Genomic DNA, 21,232 nt, shown 5'->3' with positions numbered 1-21,232 from the left:
TGTCACATGCATTGTTATACATAAATCTGATTATGAGCTCTCGTGGGATTGTAAAGTTAAAGTCTGCAGCGGTGACAGCTGATTTATTATCTTTGGTAATGGACGAACATGATCTTTCCATAGCGTTACGTCTGTGTTGTCACCTCACGTTAACCCTGGCATAAAACTGCATTTGTTGCAGGCTGTTTGAATCATCGATGCTGCATGCTAAAAAAGCTGCAGTTGTTGAATTTAACTGTTGATTTGAGGGCAACAAAACAAGCTGTAAACAGAGCGCTGACATGTAATCATCACACAAAGCTGTCATGACCAACTCGTCAGTAAACAATAAGGTCCAGCAGACAAAGGAAAAAACATTTCTGTTTATTTGGAGTCCTGTGGGATTATCTGGGCTCTTTCACTGGACACAGCTGCCTGCTGCAGCTTGAAATTGGCTCCGAAGCCAAATAAAAGATTGACCATGCTTTACAAAACCGAGGCAAGCTGAATGGTGACTGATCATTCTGTGGATTTGGTACAATGAGCACATCACAGATTTTATTCTTTGCAACTAACTGTACAAACAGTGGCTGATGCTGATTTAAACAAGCCAAACTGAATGATTATCAAAGCGTTTTATTAACCGATTGTGTTTATTTAAATGGGGCCGTTCTCATATTAAACCTTTAAAGTAGCCAGTTAGTTATTGTGATGGAGGAAAGTCTCTTTTTTTCTGCCATTTGTGTGCATTTTCTCTTCATTTCTCTTATTATTCTCAGTTGGTTCTCTTCTGAGTTCTCTTCTGCTACAAGAAGAGCAAAGAGTCCTGCAGCAGATGGTCTGACACCACAGAGGAAACAGACCAATTAATCCAAACTGCTGCTTTTACTGAAGTAAAGGAACTAGAAACTACTTTGTCTTTCATTGCAGGCATGTGGCACGTTATTGGTGAAGATAGGCAGCACCATATCAGCAGCTGGAAGCATCAAAAAAGAAAAAAAGCGATAAGAAAGGGAAGACGAGGGTGCTTACCTGCACAGATGCGGGCCAGTTGGTGTTCATCTGTCGGTCCTCGTGGTGGTAACACTTAAACTGCAGCTCCAGATCCGGTCTGCAGGGGGAGACACAGCAACAGAGTTCAGGGGGAGACTGGGTGGGGTTATCCAACATTCCTGGTTGGTTTCCTTCAGCTGGTGTTTTAAATTGTTCAGGAAGAGAAAATGACAGAGGTCTTCTGCTCTTCTTTCACACCAACTGACACACGTCATGTTATTGATCTTTTAAACTACTCTGTCGCTCCCCGTCTCCAACATTATGAGAAATGGATTCAGCACCACTGTGAATTCATTCCCATTTCCCCCAACCCATTTCTCAACTGAAGGTAGAATAAAGACAGTAATGAAGAAGGACTCCCAGAAGCCTTAGACAGGAACCTGTAGAACACCTGTACACCTACAGCTAGCCAATCAGCCAATCAGTGATTTACTACAGCAAACGTTGACGTTGAAAACATCAGAATGAAGATACAATGCTTTGATTGCTTTCTGTAGGAGCTGATCTGCACTTTCACTTAAAAAGGGGTCGACACGCACCAACATGTAAGAGCAATGACACGCTGCAACATCCTCACAACATCCTGTGATGTGCTGCTGTATTAAGGCAGATCTCACCTCATCATGAGGGTTTTGTAGACGGAATCCCGGAGCTGGAAGGCGTGGTTGCTGACGGCCAGATTGTGCTCCAGCCTGAACGGCTCCAACACCACGCCGTCTCGTACTGGGAACGTCAGGCGCAGGTCGTCACTGGGGTTACCTGCAACGGAAAACAGACGTAGGATCTGTGCGTCTCAACCCTTTCTAATAACAGACAATAGACCCGACGTGGAGTAGAAAATGTTAGCTTTCAATATCACCGTATGCTGCCAGATATTGTTCTTGGATTCATCTTTGCGTACGGTGCAGTGTTCAAAGCTGCTCAATGATGAGGAGCCTTTCAGCCTAAAAACCCATCTGACTTCAATAAAAAACTTCAGCAGTCCACAGTTTTATTTTAATTAATTGTCAGCTTGTGCTTTATTTCATTAAACTGTTCTCTAACCTAGTTTACTTGAACCTTTTCATTATTCTGCCAGTCATTATGTAGAATTCTTCGAATGTATTAGCATCCTTTACGTTTATTTCTGGTAAGGTTTTCATATCTTGGTGCACATAAGGCCATGAATCCACACTGAACATGCAGAGTGTTTGTAAACCACTTGTAAATGAAAGAATGTGGCTCCATGATGACTTCCGTCATTGTGAGTTCTGATATGCGGGGCTGCGTCTCACCTGTAGAGGCCTGCTGGGTGCTGATGTTGGGTTTGGTCTCAGGTGGAAGGTAGGGCGGTTTGGTGTCCTGGCCTGGGGAAAGGTAGGGAGGTATGGAGGACCCCGGTGTCATCGGAGGGGTGGGATTCCCTCCCATCGGTGAGCTGGGGTACCCGGGTATCACTCCACCCCGACCTGGCTAAGAAACGAGGATGAGGACAAGTATGAGAACAAGACCTAAGGAGACGCGTCTTCCTTTCAGGGTCAAACTGGACTTGTTTGTTGGGCTTACCCCGTTGACTGCAGCCTGTGTGAAAGCATTGTATCCTCCGGCTCCTCCAGATGGCAGACCGCCCTGACCATTGAAAGGCTCCGACTGCAGACCACAGACAGGAAACACGATATTATCCAGCTTACACACCAAGGAGCTCAGCTATGGTGCAGAAAATTCCTCTACATGGCTAGATTTTCTCAAACAATGTCACATTTTGTTCCTCTCTTTATATACCGTCACAGGATTTGCTCTAAGCCTGGAAACTTCACAACACTTTAGTGCCATTTATTTTCTTGATTTGTTCATGCAGTGAATACATAAATAGAAAACTAGATAAGAGAGCCAAACAGGAAACACCTGAAACCAAACATTTTCCTTGGATCATAAGAAATACAAATAAAAAGAGTTTTTACCCTTGGAAAATGTCACAATTAAAATAAAGATTTTGTATTTATAAAACTATCACTTTTTCTATATGTATTAATTAGATGATTTTCTAAAGGCTGTATTCATTAATGTCCAAGATTTATCATTTTTTCAAAATTTGAATATAATGACATCTTAACAGGTCGAGTTCTGGTTGGTGAGGCGGTGGATCTGATCACCTTATAATAATGTGGAGGATTGGGCTGGCCGGTGCCGGGGGGTAACTGCACGGGATTGTGTGATCCAGAGGTGTACTGTCCCATGTGAGGCATCCGGCTGGAGTGGTAAGATGGTGATGGAGCACATCTCTGCTGGGGACCAGTGGGGTATTGCAGAGGTTGACTAGGGTACCCAGACATCCCTGCAGATCCATACTGCTGTGCTGGAAAACCCTGGAAAACGAGAACGTAGACTTTTAGACACCCAGGCACATCTTACGGATCAGAATTCATTCAAATAAAGTTTCATTTGGATTCTTCCTTTACGGAACTCCTACAGAGAAACAAGGCATCACATCTCCGTGAGATGATCATCCGACATTAACCTGTAGAAAGCATAAATAAGGGGCCATAAAACAGGGTTTGAGATGGTCTCAAACCTTCACTCTGAGGGTCTTCCTTACGTAAACCACTTCGTCATAGATTTCAAATATCTGCAAATAAGAAGCTTTATAGCATCAAAGCATAAGACTAGACTGACTGTACCCCCCATATATCAGTTATATCAGTTACCGAGGAAGCGGCCCTTAATAAGTCACATAATCTGGGACACGGATAAACGAATAAAATATTACTGAAAACGGACTTTATTGAAATGATGAAACAAACGAAAATGATTGACTTTGGACTCCTTCAGGCAAGAAAAATGATTGCACCAAATTGGAAAAATGCTGATTCTCCCACCGTTAGAATGAAGCAAAAAGAAGGGGTTAAAGAGATGTCTTGAGTTGGAAAACTCAATAAACTGTCAAAGGCAAACAGGACAAATGTGTCTATATTTGGGACTTATTCGTGCCTTTCGTGACAAATAAAGGATGTATGAAAGAGGGTGAAATGAAAGCACAAGTCCTACTTTGGCGTCACTGACCTCTGAATGGAAGGGCCGTTTGAGGCCTTGCTGTCCACCTGGGTAGCCTCCATGTTGGGGCATCCTCTGAGCCTGCACAGGGTGAGAGGGATACAAGCCTCCAGTGGAAGGTGGCGGTCCAGGCCTGGAAGTGACCATCCCACCAGGGTTCATCCCAGGGGGACCACGGGGGCCTGAATGAGACAGGAACTGGGTGCTGTAAGAGGATGCTCCACCCATCTGGGAGGGAAAGGGAAGTAAAACAAAGTAGAAGCAAAGGAGGGATCAAAACAACGCTTGCTGGTTCTTTTCCACAGCCTGAACAGCTCATAGAGAGAAAAACTTATGCTGTCAGCGTTATCTCAAGTTAAAAGGGAGCAGTCACCTCTTTGGTTTTAGGACTAAAACTGAACTTTTCTTTTAATTTAAACTGAAAGTTTGAACCTAAAGCACCGGTCTTTCACTTGCATTTAAAGATCTTGGCTGCGTTTGCAAATTTTGGTGGGAAAAAGGATTTCTGCCTAAATGAGAGTGAGAGGAAGGAGTGATGGTGATGGTTTGAAATGCCAGGGAACTGGTGCCTTCTTATAGGCTGAGAAGAGTCGGGCTTCCTCTGCATGAGTTTGATAGGGAAACTCTTTTTAATACACCAGAATGTCATAAAGTATTCACATACACGATATTGACAAAAGTATTTGCTCATCTACCTATAACACGCATAACTTAAAGGAAAAGTTTTTTTTTTTTTTTTTTTTTTTTAAACCTGGACCTTATTTCTGGGATAAAATACGCTCATCTACTCACCGATAACAGTTTGGTGAAAGTCGGCATCTTTCGGACGATATTTAGATCACTCAGATCAGCGTATATCCATATAACGGGAGAGAACAGGGCAGAGATAATACAGCCTCTAAAAAAGGCATTATCTGTCTTTATTTTACCAATACTTTAAGAAGAATGAAGAAGTACACGTTCATGAATGAACGGACGCGTACTATTGCACTATTAGCTCAGAGCTGCCGTGGTGCTGTTATCCGGGGCTATCAGGGGCTTATAGGAAGCTTTCTACACACGCATATAGTGGGATGACGTCCTCGCCGCGCGCCGCTGCAGCACAGCTCATTCACTCCGTGCTACTGCTAGTTTTGTGCAACATGGCAGGATATTTATCCGATTTTGACGACAACTTTGAGTACGATGGACGTCCTCACCGGAGTGAATGAGCTGTGCTGCAGCAGCATCCTCTGAAGTTGGTGACCTCAGCGCACTGTGCGTCTCAGCATCCGCTGCATTTTACCTGGCCGACCACTTCCTGGCTGAGCTGCTGTCGTTCCCAATCACTTGCACTTTGTTATAACACCACTGACAGCTGACTGTGGAATATTTAGCAGAGAGGAAACTTCACCACTGGACTTGTTGCACAGGTGGCATCCTATCATGGTACCATGCTGGAACTCACTGAGCTCCTGAGAGAGAAACATTCTTTCAGAGGTTTGTAGAAGCAGTCTGCATGCTGAGGTGCTTGGATTTATACACCTGTGGCCATGGAAGTGACTTGAAAACCCGAATTTAATCATTTGGATGGGTGAGTGAATACTTTTGGAAAGCTAGTGTATTTCTGGTCATTTCAAACCACACGATGGAAAATGAAAGCTTTTTGTAGGTTGGACAGGCCCCACACAGAGGTAGGAGTGCTTTCAGTCCCAGGTTACCTCTCTGTGAATTCCCACAAATGCTGATAACTAAAGCACGCCGACCTGAATGTAGGACTGAGTTATTCATGAAGCTTCCCACACCGACTGTCACCAGGAGATATCAAACAGCAGTACATAGAGATAAAAGATAAACTACTCAGCCCACCTTTCAGCTGAACCTCTCAATGAATTTATCTGCATCTCACCCAGTGCTGGGAGGTACAGAACCACCTGCCACTGCCTTTTTAAATGACCTGTTTAGATGATTATATTAGAAGACTGTAGTTATTTTTTCCCCCTTGCTTTACTCTGAAGGTTTTTTAAATAAATAAATGAGTGTTGGAGAAGCTGGATGAGCAATCAAATATTGATTTTACGACACAGACTGGTAATCAGCAGTGATTTTCCAATGACTAACAGTGCTGGATATCACTTATAGATATTAAAGTATATTCTTTTGTAACAAAAACTGACAAAGCTTTCACTCTAAGGCCCAAAAGTACGAGCAAACATTTAGTTTCAAACCAGAACGTTTGATAAACGTGGTCTCTCAACGATTGTGTGGCTTCTCTCTGCTTTAATTCAGTAAAGTTCTGCATTTCATTTTCATTTCAGCTGGAAGCTGTTATCCTATTCAGATAAGATGGTGCGGTCCTCGAAGCTTCTACGATGACTCAGTATATATGCATCTTAAAGAATGGAATGAGAAAGCAGTGTCAGATTATGCAACGTCTGCTGTTAATTAGAAGCATGTGTCATGAATAAGTGAAAGATGGAGACAAGCAGCTTCTGATTTGCAGCCCTGTCACCAAACATCACAAAGATATTGTTAAGAACTGTTTGGCAACTTTTACATAAGGAAAAACAGAAGGACCCTTTCAGTTTTCCCTGGAAGACATTTACCTGGCCATAGCCGAGCTCCTGGTTCTGTTTTTCCTGGATTGCTGCAACAGTTGCCGTCGCTGTGGCAGTTGCAGTGGCAGCGGCGGCAGCTACAGCAGCGGCAGCCGCCTGAGTGAAGTCTGAGGGAGGACGAACGCCCAGACCGGCACCTCCACTGTTACCAGAGTAACTGCAGAGAGAGGGGAAGACGGGGAGATGAGTGGGCAGCGAACTTATTCAACTAAGCGCGTGAGTGTTTAAGGTGTCGTCACCAGCGTGAGTCAGAGCGGTGGGTGACAGCAGCCGCATATGCTGACAAACTCATTGGCTTTTATCTTTTCATGTTCTTTCATTTGCAACAAAGTGCCACTGAAATGACACCAGCTGCCGGTAATTACTCCCGTTTGCTTGTGTTCACAGAAAAAGACGCTCTTACTGATGACAGTGCTCAGATGTCGTACCCAAAAGAAGAAGGAAAACACTGTGATCTGACAGTAATAAACGGCACAATCTGGGGAGGGCACGGCGAACACGCCACCTTTTTCTCAAAGGCAACTTTTGCTTTTGCTTCGAAACAAACAACAAGACAAGAGGTGGAGGATAGTTAAAGGGGGATAAGATCTTCTTACTAACAAATCCTACAACTTTTTCCTACATAAACAAGCTTTGTTTGACTTTGATTTCTAAAATGAACTGAAGCCAGTATGTTTATGATGGGGGAAGGAGTCATTTAAATTCATCCTGCAACTTGGCATTAAGGAATGTGATTTAATGGCTGTAAATGAGCCCGATGAATACATCGAGATAAACCAGCGTAAAAGTCTCCTGCTGTTAGAGGAGGTACATCAGAGAAAACAGGTTATCAAAAGGATAAATGGCTATGACATTGACAAGCACATACAGAAAGCTGGCTGCATGAAAAGAGCTTTCAGACTAAATTAATGCCAGCTTCTTGTTCTCCTTCAGGGAGTCTGTAAGAAAACTGTGTAACCTGCTATCAAAAGGTGGGTTTAGAGATCAAAGTTATCTGATAATGCGTTGTTCATCATTCTGTCTGCCAGCATCACAAAACCCATCCGAAGAGAAGGAGAAATATTTCAAACATTTCTGAGCTTTTTAACTCGCATTAAGACATTTAAATTCACTCTGCTTTAAATAACAAATTGGGTCTCATTTCCCTCCCACAAAAATGTTCGTTCACCTACGGAAGTTTTTTCTGAAGTATTATTTCATCTCTTTAAATATGTAAATATTTGTAAATGTTAAACCTACAAAAAGAACTAGGCACCTGCTACTTTAAAGGTATCCATGTATTCCATGTTGTGTTGTAAACAGAAGCCATGTACCCAAACTAACAATGAAGTCCATTCAAATTGCATGAATGCTGCATGTTGAGCATGAGGATCCTACTTTAACTAGCACAAACTGAACATCCTACTTAAACTAGCACAAACTGAACATCCCATTTAAACTAGCACAAACTGAACATCCCACTTAAATTAGCACAAACTGAACATCCCATTTAAATTAGCACAAACTGAACATCCCACTTAAATTAGCACAAACTGAACATCCCATTTAAATTAGCACAAACTGAACATCCCATTTAAACTAGCACAAACTGAACATCCCACTTAAATTAGCACAAACTGAACATCCCATTTAAATTAGCACAAACTGAACATCCCACTTAAATTAGCACAAACTGAACATCCTACATAAATTAGCACAAACTGAACATCCCACTTAAATTAGCACAAACTGAACATGCTACTTAAATTAGCACAAACTGAACATCCTACATAAATTAGCACAAACTGAACATCCTACTTAAATTAGCACAAACTGAACATCCCACTTAAATTAGCACAAACTGAACATCCCACTTAAATTAGCACAAACTGAACATCCTACATAAATTAGCACAAACTGAACATCCCACTTAAATTAGCACAAACTGAACATCCTACATAAATTAGCACAAACTGAACATCCCACTTAAATTAGCACAAACTGAACATCCTACATAAATTAGCACAAACTGAACATCCCACTTAAATTAGCACAAACTGAACATCCTACTTAAATTAGCACAAACTGAACATCCTACATAAATTAGCACAAACTGAACATCCCACTTAAATTAGCACAAACTGAACATCCCACTTAAATTAGCACAAACTGAACATCCCACTTAAATTAGCACAAACTGAACATCCCACTTAAATTAGCACAAACTGAACATCCTACTTAAATTAGCACAAACTGAACATCCCATTTAAACTAGCACAAACTGAACATCCCACTTAAATTAGCACAAACTGAACATCCCATTTAAATTAGCACAAACTGAACATCCCACTTAAATTAGCACAAACTGAACATCCTACATAAATTAGCACAAACTGAACATCCCACTTAAATTAGCACAAACTGAACATGCTACTTAAATTAGCACAAACTGAACATCCCACTTAAATTAGCACAAACTGAACATCCCACTTAAATTAGCACAAACTGAACATCCTACATAAATTAGCACAAACTGAACATCCTACTTAAATTAGCACAAACTGAACATCCCACTTAAATTAGCACAAACTGAACATCCTACATAAATTAGCACAAACTGAACATCCCACTTAAATTAGCACAAACTGAACATCCCACTTAAATTAGCACAAACTGAACATCCTACTTAAATTAGCACAAACTGAACATCCTACATAAACTAGCACAAACTGAACATCCCACTTAAATTAGCACAAACTGAACATCCTACTTAAATTAGCACAAACTAAACATCCCACTTAAATTAGCACAAACTGAACATCCCACTTAAATTAGCACAAACTGAACATCCTACTTAAACTAGCACAAACTGAACATCCCACTTAAATTCAGGGGCGCAGATAGGATTTTGGAACTGGGGGGGGACAAAGCTGCCAGCAGCACCCCCGCCGCAACCAACCCTCAACCATGTGTTGTGCGTAACAATATACAGCCATGACATAACCCATCAAACTCAATTGCCCATCAATGCAAGAAATAAAGCGTATTGATTGTGGATTTGTAAATAAGTACTCGACATGAATTTTCAATAAATGGCCTCAAATGCAAATAGATTAAGTGAAGGATCCAAAAATCTCTCTCCGATCCTTGCCCCGAATAAACTGTTGGGCAGTGTCTTTCCTGTTCAGATTGTCCAGCCTTTCTTGATGGATGTGGCACACTGCCATTCCATTCAGCCTTTTTTGGGTCATGGTGGACCGCAACCACGTTTTAAGCCTCCGCAAGCCACAGAAACTTTGTTCTGACAGGACATCTTCAAATGCGAAACACCCCTCGACATTAAGACTATGTTTTTCAGACACATACCTGAGGGATGGCTGAAAAGAGATAAGCACCTCATAAATATCCTGCTAATGGCTTGCAAAAAGAATATTACCAGGAAATGGTTATCACAAGAGAGCCCAACTGTCAACATCTGGATGGACATCACAATGGACATATATAAAATGGAGAGAATAACAGCATTTGTTAATCTTAAACTGGAGAAATTCACCTCATACTGGGAAAACTGGGTCAACTATGTCACGCCCCATAGGCCTGATTTCATTTTTACAAATCAATGACTATGCCATATAAAAAGGATCACTCCCCACTTTGTACATATTCTTGTGTGTTTTTGTTGTTGTTTGGTTCTTTCTTATTTTTTTCTATCGTTTAGACATAAAACAAAAATACCACTTTGGCATTTAGGACAGACAAGAGATGCAAGATATATGCATATGTACCGGATGTGAATGTTTGTTTCTGAATGTCAATAAAAAAAATTTTTTTTTAAATTTAAAAAAAAAGAAACTTCGTTCTGCCTCAGCAGACAATGCGGGCACTACCATTAACAACACGAACTTCAACGGGCATTGCTTTTAAGATCTGTGCAGCATCTGCAGTGGTTTCGAAACTGTAAGCTACCTGTTCTTGAACATGGCTAACTGAATTTTCAAATCTTGCCACTGCAGCTCAGGGTAACGTATGGCACAGTTTACTTACAGTTGATGCTTTTTGAAAAAAGGATACAATAGTTTTCTGCTTTTTCGGTTTGGCTGGCTTCATCATGCATGCCGTGTTGGTAGGTTATGGGGTCCTGAACTAGGAGCTGTCCCACTGATGCCTGTCATACGCGTTCTGGGTAACTATGGCAACCAGGCTCGAGACGACGACGTAGCCTGCCCAGCGCAACAACCGAATATTAATATCTGTCTTTGTTTGGTTTTATGTGAGTTGTTGCAAAGCATGCACTGACATGCAATAAACCTAATGTTAATTTATCTTTTGATTTCCCCGTGAGGTTTGCCTTAAGCAAAGAAAGAAAGCAGAGGTTGTTTTTTTTTTTAAGGTGAGGGGGACGGATCGAAGGGGAAGCCAGTTCTGGATGGATGCAATTGAATACAGGAGTGTAATACCGTTTCTCGCCACATAGCCCATATGGGTCCGGGGAGGCGCTATTTCGCACTTTGCAAAATGCGAAGAAAGAAAGCAGAGATGTGTTTCTCCATAAAAGTGAGGGGGACAGATCCAAGTGAATCAAAATCTGGATGTGTCGAGACACACCCGTCCCACCCTCTATCTGCGCGCATGCTTAAATTAGCACAAACTGAACATCCTACTTAAACTAGCACAAACTGAAAATCCTACTTAAACTAGCACAAACTGAACATCCTACTTAAATTAGCACAAATTGAACATCCTACATAAATTAGCACAAATTGAACATCCTACATAAATTAGCACAAACTGAACATCCTACATAAATTAGCACAAATTGAACATCCTACTTAAACTAGCACAAACTGAACATCCTACATAAATTAGCACAAATTGAACATCCTACTTAAACTAGCACAAACTGAAAATCCTACTTAAACTAGCACAAACTGAACATCCTACTTAAACTAACACAAACTGAACATCCTACTTAAACTAGCACAAACTGAAAATCCTACTTAAACTAGCACAAACTGAACATCCTACTTAAATTAGCACAAATTGAACATCCTACATAAATTAGCACAAACTGAACATCCTACATAAATTAGCACAAATTGAACATCCTACTTAAACTAGCACAAACTGAACATCCTACTTAAACTAACACAAACTGAACATCCTACATAAATTATCACAAACTGAACATCCTACATAAATTAGCACAAACTGAACATCCTACTTAAATTAGCACAAACTGAACATCCTACTTAAACTAGCACAAACTGAAAATCCTACTTAAACTAGCACAAACTGAACATCCTACTTAAACTAGCACAAACTGAACATCCTACTTAAATTAGCACAAACTGAACATCCTACTTAAATTAGCACAAACTGAACATCCTACTTAAACTAGCACAAACTGAACATCCCACTTAAATTAGCACAAACTGAACATCCCACATAAATTAGAACAAACTGAACATCCTACTTAAACTAGCACAAACTGAACATCCCACTTAAATTAGCATAAACTGAACATCCCACTTAAACTAGCACAAACTGAACATCCTACATAAATTAGCACAAACTGAACATCCCACTTAAATGAGCACAACCTGAACATCCAACTTAAATTAGCACAAACTGAACATCCTACTTAAATTAGCACAAACTGAACATCCTACATAAATTAGCACAAACTGAACATCCCACTTAAATTAGCACAAACTGAACATCCCACTTAAATTAGCACAAATTGAACATCCCACTTAAATTAGCACAAACTGAACATCCTACATAAATTAGCACAGACTGAACATCCTACATAAATTAGCACAAACTGAAAATCCTACATAAATTAGCACAAACTGAACATCCCACTTAAATTAGCACAAACTGAACATCCTACTTAAATTAGCACAAACTGAACATCCTACATAAATTAGCACAAATTGAACATCCCACTTAAATTAGCACAAACTGAACATCCTACATAAATTAGCACAAACTGAACATCCTACTTAAATTAGCACAAACTGAACATCCTACATAAATTAGCACAAATTGAACATCCCACTTAAATTAGCACAAACTGAACATCCCACTTAAATTAGCACAAATTGAACATCCTACATAAATTAGCACAAATTGAACATCCTACATAACTTAGCACAAACTGAACATCCTACATAAATTAGCACAAACTGAACATCCTACATAAATTAGCACAAACTGAAAATCCTACATAAATTAGCACAAATTGAACATCCCACTTAAATTAGCACAAACTGAACATCCTACATAAATTAGCACAGACTGAACATCCCACTTAAATTAGCACAAAACTGAACATCCCACTTAAATTAGCACAAACTGAACATCCCACTTAAATTAGCACAAAACTGAACATCCCACTTAAATTAGCACAAAACTGAACATCCCACTTAAATTAGCACAAACTGAACATCCTACATAAATTAGCACAAACTGAAAATCCTACATAAATTAGCACAAATTGAACATCCCACTTAAATTAGCACAAACTGAACATCCTACATAAATTAGCACAAACTGAACATCCTACATAAATTAGCACAAACTGAACATCCTACATAAATTAGCACAAACTGAACATCCTACATAAATTAGCACAAACTGAAAATCCTACATAAATTAGCACAAACTGAACATCCCACTTAAATTAGCACAAACTGAACATCCTACATAAATTAGCACAAACTGAACATCCCACTTAAATTAGCACAAACTGAACATCCTACGGCCATTCAAATGCCTAAAACTTCAGACACTAAATACATAAAAAAGAAGAACAGCAGGGTACCTTCCTCCGTAGGCTGAGGCCGGGTTGTAAGCAGCACTGGGACGTCCGTACATGACTGGCTGGCCGTAGCCTTTCGACATGGCGTCCCCGTACGACTGCTGGCCCATGAACTGGGAGCCCATATTGCCGCCCATACCAGGGCTGCCACCGGGCATCATGTGACCGCCGGAGCTCTCACCGGGGCCCATGGGTGCACCAAACACCTACGTTGGAAACACGTAGGTGTTATCACACTGAAGTGTCGAGTGGATCTTAAAGAAATAACGTCTGTCAGAAGGAAGTTTGTGGCAGAGACGTTAACACAGAAAGCAAACACTTTGACTCAAAAGTATTTGTATTTGTCTACGTTGTGAGAAGAAGATAAGATACTTAGATGAAGGATTAAATGAAATGTGGAAGAAAAAAAATCTTTAATAATACACCTTAAGAAAGGAGCAGCTACTAACGATGAAGTGTGGCTGTGATCTGTCATAGTTCAAGAGAAATACCCCAATCAGCTGATTTAGCTCATTGATCATTTTAGTCTGTCCCAACTGCTTTCTTAAAACTCCTCATCACGGCCTATATTAAGTGGAGACTTGAGTGAAAGCTTGGAAGGCATCAGATTATATAGAAGAACACCAAATGAATAAAAGGCAACTTAGAACAACACAGGCAAGGTCAGACACACGAAGATTCACATCAGTGAAGGTTTGGACTGGGTCTGTCTGCGGTTTGGCTCCAGGTGGGGACTAAGAGAGGTTTTTAAGTGATTTTACAGAAAATCTTGCTATGAAAGTCATTAAAAAGTGAACTCAATCTAAACCAAATGTCGCTCCATAAAAACAGTGTAAAGTAAAGGAATCAAGTTACCAATGTCATGTGACTAATTCCACATTTAAAAATGTAGCACTTGGTTTCATCCTGTGGAATAAATAGATTGTGTTGTTTCAGCAAAGAGGGCAGCAGGAGAACAATGTCCCAGCGTCCTGAGTCATGTGTTACCTGGTTGTGTGTGGGATTGGTCACGCCCCACACTGTGGTTACTACAGAGAGAGATCCTGCGTGCTGATTGGAGCCTGGTTGCCAGGAGACTGGCTCATTTAGGAAGGGGCCGTCAGTGCTGCAGAGGGAAATGAAGCCGAGTTACTGGGATGGTTCAGGGAGGCAGAGAAAGCCAGACATCAATAACAGCTAAATGTCACATATCACAGACTGCGTTTCATCATTTCTTCCAGAAAATAAAGAGTGGTTAACACCTTGTTGGAGCTCATTTTTCCTGTCGTAGCACCGAGAAACGGTGTTGAGGTAAAGGTCATGAACACATCATTTAATTTGGTGAGCTAACGATTAACCTGAACATGGTTTATTCATCCGACAGCTGAGGTTACCCTCTGCTTCCTCCTGCTAAACCATTTCCTCAACAGGAAACCACCACAGCAGCATGGCTGTCAGACCACATTATCTGCAAGCCGACCGACTCTGAAGTCTTTGCCACCTTATAACAGATGCCTTTTTAATATTTTACTGTCCAATTTTCATCATTTCTTGGCAAAGAGTCAGATGTTTGGGATGACACTGCGTCAATAATTCAACGTCCACATACTCTCTACAATTAGAGGTGTTTTTTCAGTCACTGCTGGTGGTGTCAGGGTGACATCGGGTCGGGGATGAGTCCCTGCCTCAGGCGGAGGAGTCTAAATGTCTCGGGATCTTGTTCACAAACGATGGTGGGATGGAAAGAGATAGACAGATGGATCGGGGCTTCGTCAGCAGTAATGAGGGCGCTGCTCCAGTCCGTTGTGGTGAAGAGGGAGCTGAGCCGGAAGGAGAAGCTTTTGATGTACAGGTCCAACTCTCACCTATGGTCCCAGATCTAGGTCGAGGCTAAATGAAAGCGGCTACAGATACAAGAAGCTGAAATGAGTTTCCATCAAAGGGTGGCTGGGCTCAGCTTTGGAGACAGGATGAGGACTTAAGGCATCTTGGGGGAGTCAGAGTAGAAAGGAGTCAACTGGGGTGGTTCCAGCAACTGATTAGGATGCCTCCCAGTAGCCTCTCTTTGGAGGTTTTTTGGGGGCAAATCCAACTGGGAGGAGATTCCATGACAGACCAAGACCAAGCAGGAGGGATTATATATCCTTTATATACACCTCGGGATCCCACAAGAGAAGGTTTGTCTGGGTAAGGACCTCGGAGACCTCTCATGGATGGAGTGTCATCTACTGGTAGCATATTTGTTGCTTTCACTGCTGAAAGTCAAAGTTAAATACTGTTTTGGATTGGCTAAACCAATTAAAGATGCTCTGAAAATCCTAAAAGAATCAATTACGTTGATTTCTTCAACAGTTGGTAACAAGCACAGTCTGACACCACATGAATCAACCATGTTTAGTAAAAATAGCGATAAACATTTGCAGTTTAAGGACACATGTTTATTCAAAGCAGAGTAAATCTCTTAACGCTCAGTTTATCCATCAGATCACCAACAACCTGACAGTGGGATTTTTTAAACTCATTTAGCTACTGAACAGCATCACGATTTGTTCTCATGATTTGGAAATTATATACAGATCCACTCGAGTTTGAGACATTTTCTGCATAGTAAAAGAGTCGTTTGGACAAAAAGTCGAGGTAGTTAAGAGTCTTTCAGTCTTTCTTTTACATCTGTAAATTATAGATCAGTTAAATCTTCAAACAACAGCGGTCCAAGACTGAACACCCACACCAAGGCGACATTAAAAAAAGTGCATACACCTTCCCGTACGCAAACTGAACCTAACCCCAGATCATTCTTTAGAATCAAGTCGGACTAAACTAACAGAAAAGTCATGTTTCATAGTTTCCTTGTCATTTTCCACTATCTGAGATCTATAATAACCTGAGCTTCCTGTGCTGGTTTATTAGTGACTTTACTCCTGACTTTATTAGTCGAGCTTGAACAGATGTCTCCAGCTGCAGCTCAGAGTTATATTCATGTCATATCAGCCTTGTAAAGGTTTGATTTTCGATGCCCAAAAGCAAAAGAAAAAAACATTTCATTCTCATTTCTTCACGTCTTTAAACGGTAACAAAATCTTTTACTGAATGTACTGATAAAGTAATTCATTTTCAGCTAAAACGTCCAGATTGGGAGAGCCCAGATTCATTTCTGTGTCTCACAACAGGATGAAACAGACAAATGAGACCAGAGAGAGCAGAAGTGAGAAGAAACTGGAGGCAGCCACTTCCTGCTGTCTGCAACTCGTGTTGACTTAGGCCCCATCCACACGTAGCCGGGTATCTGCTAAAACGAATATATTTTTCTACGTTTGGACCTGTCATCCACATGAAAACGCATGAAAACGTATCGTAAACGAATGTTTTTAAAAACTCCGGGCAAAGTGAAGATTTTTGAAAACTCCGTTTATGCAGCTGCGTGTAGACAGAGATAACCGGAGTTTTGCGTTTTCGAATGTCACAATATGTGCCAAAACAACAACAAATATGCTTTAAAGTCTAAAGTGCGACCTTTGTTTACTGAAGAAGCATGGATGCCTTGAGAACTGTGGTGGTTATTATTGTGCAGGCGCTGTTTACTGCCTTGATTTTACACGCCCAAGTCGTACTCCCAGAGGAATGGCGTGACAATTTCGCATGTCCCGGTCCTCACTCCTGTCGCTGTCGGAATTATTACATCCTCATATCGAGGGGCAGTCCACTGTCATGCGATCACCTGTCAGTGTGCTCAAAAAAGTTGCGTGCACACTTTATTATTTAGCTGACAAGGGCAGATTGCGCAAAACAGCAAATGCATTTGGGTTGTCAAGACAGGTGAAAACACAGATGTTCGGTTATGTGTGGAAGGTGTTTTTTTCGAAAACGAGGTAATGTGGATACAGATTATTTTATAAACGGAGGGGGGGAAACATTCGGTTTTAAAAATACCCGGCTACGTGTGTACATAGCCTTAGTTAAACAACTGGCAGAATAACCATATGACATTCAAGATCATCAAGAAAACTGAAGAATTCTGTCACCGACCTGGTGTTTGTTTTACTTTTAGTTGAGAGCTACAAGTGCAACGGTGGCAGCAGAGAGATAAAGTAAGAGAGAGTAAAATGACAATCAAATGCTGGTATGCACACTCGAACTTATCTCAGCACCAACAAAACAAAAAGTTTATTGTATTTCCCCAATCAAAGAGAAATTTTAGGTAAGAGCAATGCTGAATATCAAAAGCACAAATCGAGTTGCAATCAAAATATTATTTGAGTGAAAAAGTAAAAAAAAAAAAAGTAGCAGAAATAGCTTGAAACAAATCTGAAATCAGAGCTCACTGTAGGTAAGAAAACTCATGATGAACCAACGATGCACAGATGGGTTTATTGTGTCACATCTAATCAATTCTAAGGGCCTGATAGTTCATCTTTTCACTCAAAGTGAAGGGTTTTCCTTCAAATATGTCAACAAAGATCCTAAGGTGAAAAAGTCGCAGGCTTATTTCTGCTGGGCAGAGCAGGTGAGGTGTCACATGATTCACTCGAGTACTCTGAGTTTCGCGTCTGCAAAGTGTGGGTACCTTTGTGGAGTGGGAGGCAGTGAGGGTTTCATGGAGTTGAGGGGGTTCATCGGATGAACGGGGGGATCATTAGAGAGCCCCCACTGTCCTCAAGCGGCAGCCCTGAGAGACAAAAAGGACACGCACATTAAAAGATGAACGCTCACAGCTCATTGGCTGCACAGCAACAATTTATCAGCACTACGGCTCACACTGTGTGCACAAAGACATCTCGCCCTCCCACTCTGAGCCACTCACTTTAATCTGTGTGCATGTGTGTATGGACTGCACACATCAAAACGTTAGCCTATCACTGTCTGCTGCGGCTCTGATACCTCTCAAAGGAGGGGGAGGGGTGCTGCAAGCTAAATTTAGCCTGCCGATTTCAAAAGGAATTTAAGAGAACATAGATGTGAAGAGGCACTCTCTTCTCTCAGCACACCGACGTACAATCAAATGACTCACGAGTGCACACACTGAGAATCATCTCCTGGATTTTCTTTACGTTTCAAAATGGTCACCGCCTTCCTTTTTCATCCCCCAACCTGACACACACAGAAACTCTGACACAAACTATTCATTTACAGTTCCAATAACTGAATAATCATCGTTTAGAAAACCTATTCAAAGCCCATTTTTGATTCCATCCTCTGGAATAGACCTCAGCACAACATCCTGAGCAATATCTCAACTCCTGGGACAGATTTATGTTTAACTGACTGAAAAGTAATTGATATACATAATGTCATCAACACTTTTATTGCTCATCTGATAAAAATCAGGCGGAACAGCTTTTCTTAACTCCCCTCTTCCTTGTTTGTTTGTCTCCTCTGCAATGGAGCGTGGCTTGTTCCAGGTGTGGAAAGAGATTACAGATGCAGTCTCCATGCGTGCTGCGAAGGATATGCTGGACATTTACACCGGGTTAAATGGCTCGTCATGTTCAGCTTTGTTTGAAAGAAAGAAACAACAAAAAGAGTTTGGGGCGAAAAAAGTGACATTATAGAGAGGAATAAAGGATGGACCGATACAGAAGCCAGAAAAAGTGTTCATCTTACTGAAGAATATGGAAAACTTAGGCCAAACTTCGGCATTTGTAATGCACCAGGGGCTGACAGATCAAGCTCAGAGAAGCCTGCAAGGTGAAGGTACAACCAACAAACTCAATCCCAACAATTAAAAACACCATCACCCCAATTAAAAGAAAGTGACAAAGGCAGGCGGCTAAAATCAAAGTTAGTTGAAGCTCACAGGAAGCAGTCTGCTCTCCGTCACTGGTACCATATGTGAAAATAGTCCCGACACTTCCCAATCTGTAAGATCCTCCCTTTCTTTCATGTGTACCCGCCAACCTTTCACAAATCAGAACCCACAACCACCGGTTCCTCCACTTTCTTCTTCTCCGACAGCCTCTGAACACTGCCGCCCTTCTATGTGGCTTTTATGGCTTAGATACCACTGAAACTATTTATATACTATATACTATAATAGTTTTCTCATAGATCTTTGATCAAAACACATCATTTCAAACTAGTTCAACTTTAACAAACAGAGCCCAGCTGACTGGCTGATGCCAGAGAGGATAATTAAGGTACCAAAATATCTGTAAATGACCCAAGTATGTCCAAACAGTATGACCAAAGAGGTCCTAATTACACATTTTTTTAGATTATTCGATCATTCCTACCAGCAGCTGATAACAGCTTCTCTCCACAGTCGCCTCAGGCACGCTCAGGACGGGAGACTGGACCGAAAAAAAAAAAAAGTTTCAGTGCAATCTGTTGGTTTCCTTAGCTAGGAAATTGTTTTTGAATTGGCTCTATATGAACGAATTGGATTATTTTATAAATAATTATGATTACAAGTAATTGAATTCCAATTGGCTTGAATTGGACTTTATTATCTATGTGCCTTGAGATGACATTTGTTGTATTTGGCGCTATATAAATAAAAATGAATTGAATAATCACTGCAGATCTACTGAGCACCTGCTATAAAAAGGGTCATAACATACGAGTAGCTGATAAAGGAAAACTCTTATTCTTTGATTAGACTGGTGTAACAACAGCCTTTCACTCCTACAGTTGCAGATGTTTTCCTCTTTTTTTCACCCCCGCTCCTCGTTGCTCTCCTCCTTCCTCCTGCTAAAGATTTTCTTTATTGTCGCTTACAAACTGACCTGCCGCCAGTTTCTTCCTCCGTTTAGTTTCCTTTTTTGCAGATTTGGGTCAAACATCTCTTATCTTGTATTAAGAAGAAGAAAAACAAAAAGAAAAAGAAAAGGAGGGGTTTGACTCGCATCACATGATCGGCATACGGGAGTTCGTTTCGTCCTATCGAAAAGGCATCGGCAGCTTCCAAACAGCACCTTGTAACTTCCATCACTGCTGAGCGGCGAAACCACTCCAAGGAGGGGTGAGGCGTGTGAGATGGGAGGTTTTATCAGATGCTGAAAGTGAGCACAAGCAGAACAGACCGTACCGGCGGAGGAATGATTGAGACTCTCTTCTTTTGACCTCAGCTTCTTGACATTTTCTTTTCCAACAACTCTCCTTCTTAATCCCACTCCTCGCTGTAAGATCCTTTTTCGTGTCCTTTTCCCATCTTACCTCTCAGCTCCTGATGTCACCCTGATCAAAACAGTCAAAACACCAGAGGTGCAATCAGCCCTCCGCCGACCCTTCTGTTGCTGCAGCCGCTGCATTTTGTTAGGAACTAATTCAGTTGTATGTGCAGCGGCAGCAGCAGCAGAAGAAGAAGATAACGGAAGGTGAAGCTCAAGCCTGCAACTGTTTTTCATTAAATTCGCAGGCTGTTTTTTTTTCAAGAAAACTATTAGTTTTTAAAGCAAAAACTAACCTCAAACTGCACCTTTTTTTGTGCAACCAGCAGAATAAACTGTGTAGCAAATATATCTACGGATGGGAATTGATATGATTTTTACGATTCCAATTCCATTTTCGATTCTGCTTAACGATTCGGTTCTTTGTCGGTTCCCTTATCGATTCTCATTTGGGGGGAAAACAGTCGATTAGCATCAACTTTGTTTAGTTTAGAAGTAACACGAGTCATGACCTTACAAACCCAACAACGGTGAGGTCCACATTGGTCTATCCTGGCCTGGGTAATTTAACTCTTCCCTGCTCTGGTGAAAGGAGAAGCTGGAGGTAGACGTGAACTGGGGGTAGTACCACCAGCCGCTGGCTCTGAGCCAGTCAGGCTCTGTCTCTCATGATTTCATCTAAATGT

At 41.2% G+C, this 21,232-nt stretch overlaps 1 protein-coding gene across 5 annotated transcripts in view; it reads right to left on the bottom strand.

Moving 5' to 3' along the window:
- Positions 1-21,232, bottom strand: part of zmiz2 (zinc finger, MIZ-type containing 2) — a 45,222-nt gene that overhangs the window by 11,405 nt on the left and 12,585 nt on the right. For all 5 annotated transcript variants that reach the window (XM_075455236.1, XM_075455234.1, XM_075455233.1 and 2 more), the window contains 10 exons: positions 18,005-18,106; positions 14,449-14,566; positions 13,465-13,667; positions 6,648-6,816; positions 4,072-4,290; positions 3,165-3,377; positions 2,578-2,661; positions 2,307-2,484; positions 1,650-1,791; positions 1,012-1,090 (listed from right to left, as the gene is read on the bottom strand). In XM_075455236.1, coding sequence (XP_075311351.1) covers positions 1,012-1,090; positions 1,650-1,791; positions 2,307-2,484; positions 2,578-2,661; positions 3,165-3,377; positions 4,072-4,290; positions 6,648-6,816; positions 13,465-13,667; positions 14,449-14,566; positions 18,005-18,054 — 1,455 coding nt within the window. In that variant the 5' untranslated portion in view covers positions 18,055-18,106. The remainder of the gene's footprint in view (positions 1-1,011; positions 1,091-1,649; positions 1,792-2,306; positions 2,485-2,577; positions 2,662-3,164; positions 3,378-4,071; positions 4,291-6,647; positions 6,817-13,464; positions 13,668-14,448; positions 14,567-18,004; positions 18,107-21,232) is intronic.

The sequence above is a fragment of the Odontesthes bonariensis genome, chromosome 22 (assembly GCF_027942865.1).
Source record: "Odontesthes bonariensis isolate fOdoBon6 chromosome 22, fOdoBon6.hap1, whole genome shotgun sequence".
Classification (NCBI taxonomy): Eukaryota; Metazoa; Chordata; class Actinopteri; order Atheriniformes; family Atherinopsidae; genus Odontesthes; species Odontesthes bonariensis.
The sequence above is the reverse complement of the archived record's forward strand: the minus strand, read 5'-3'. Positions and strand labels throughout refer to the sequence as shown.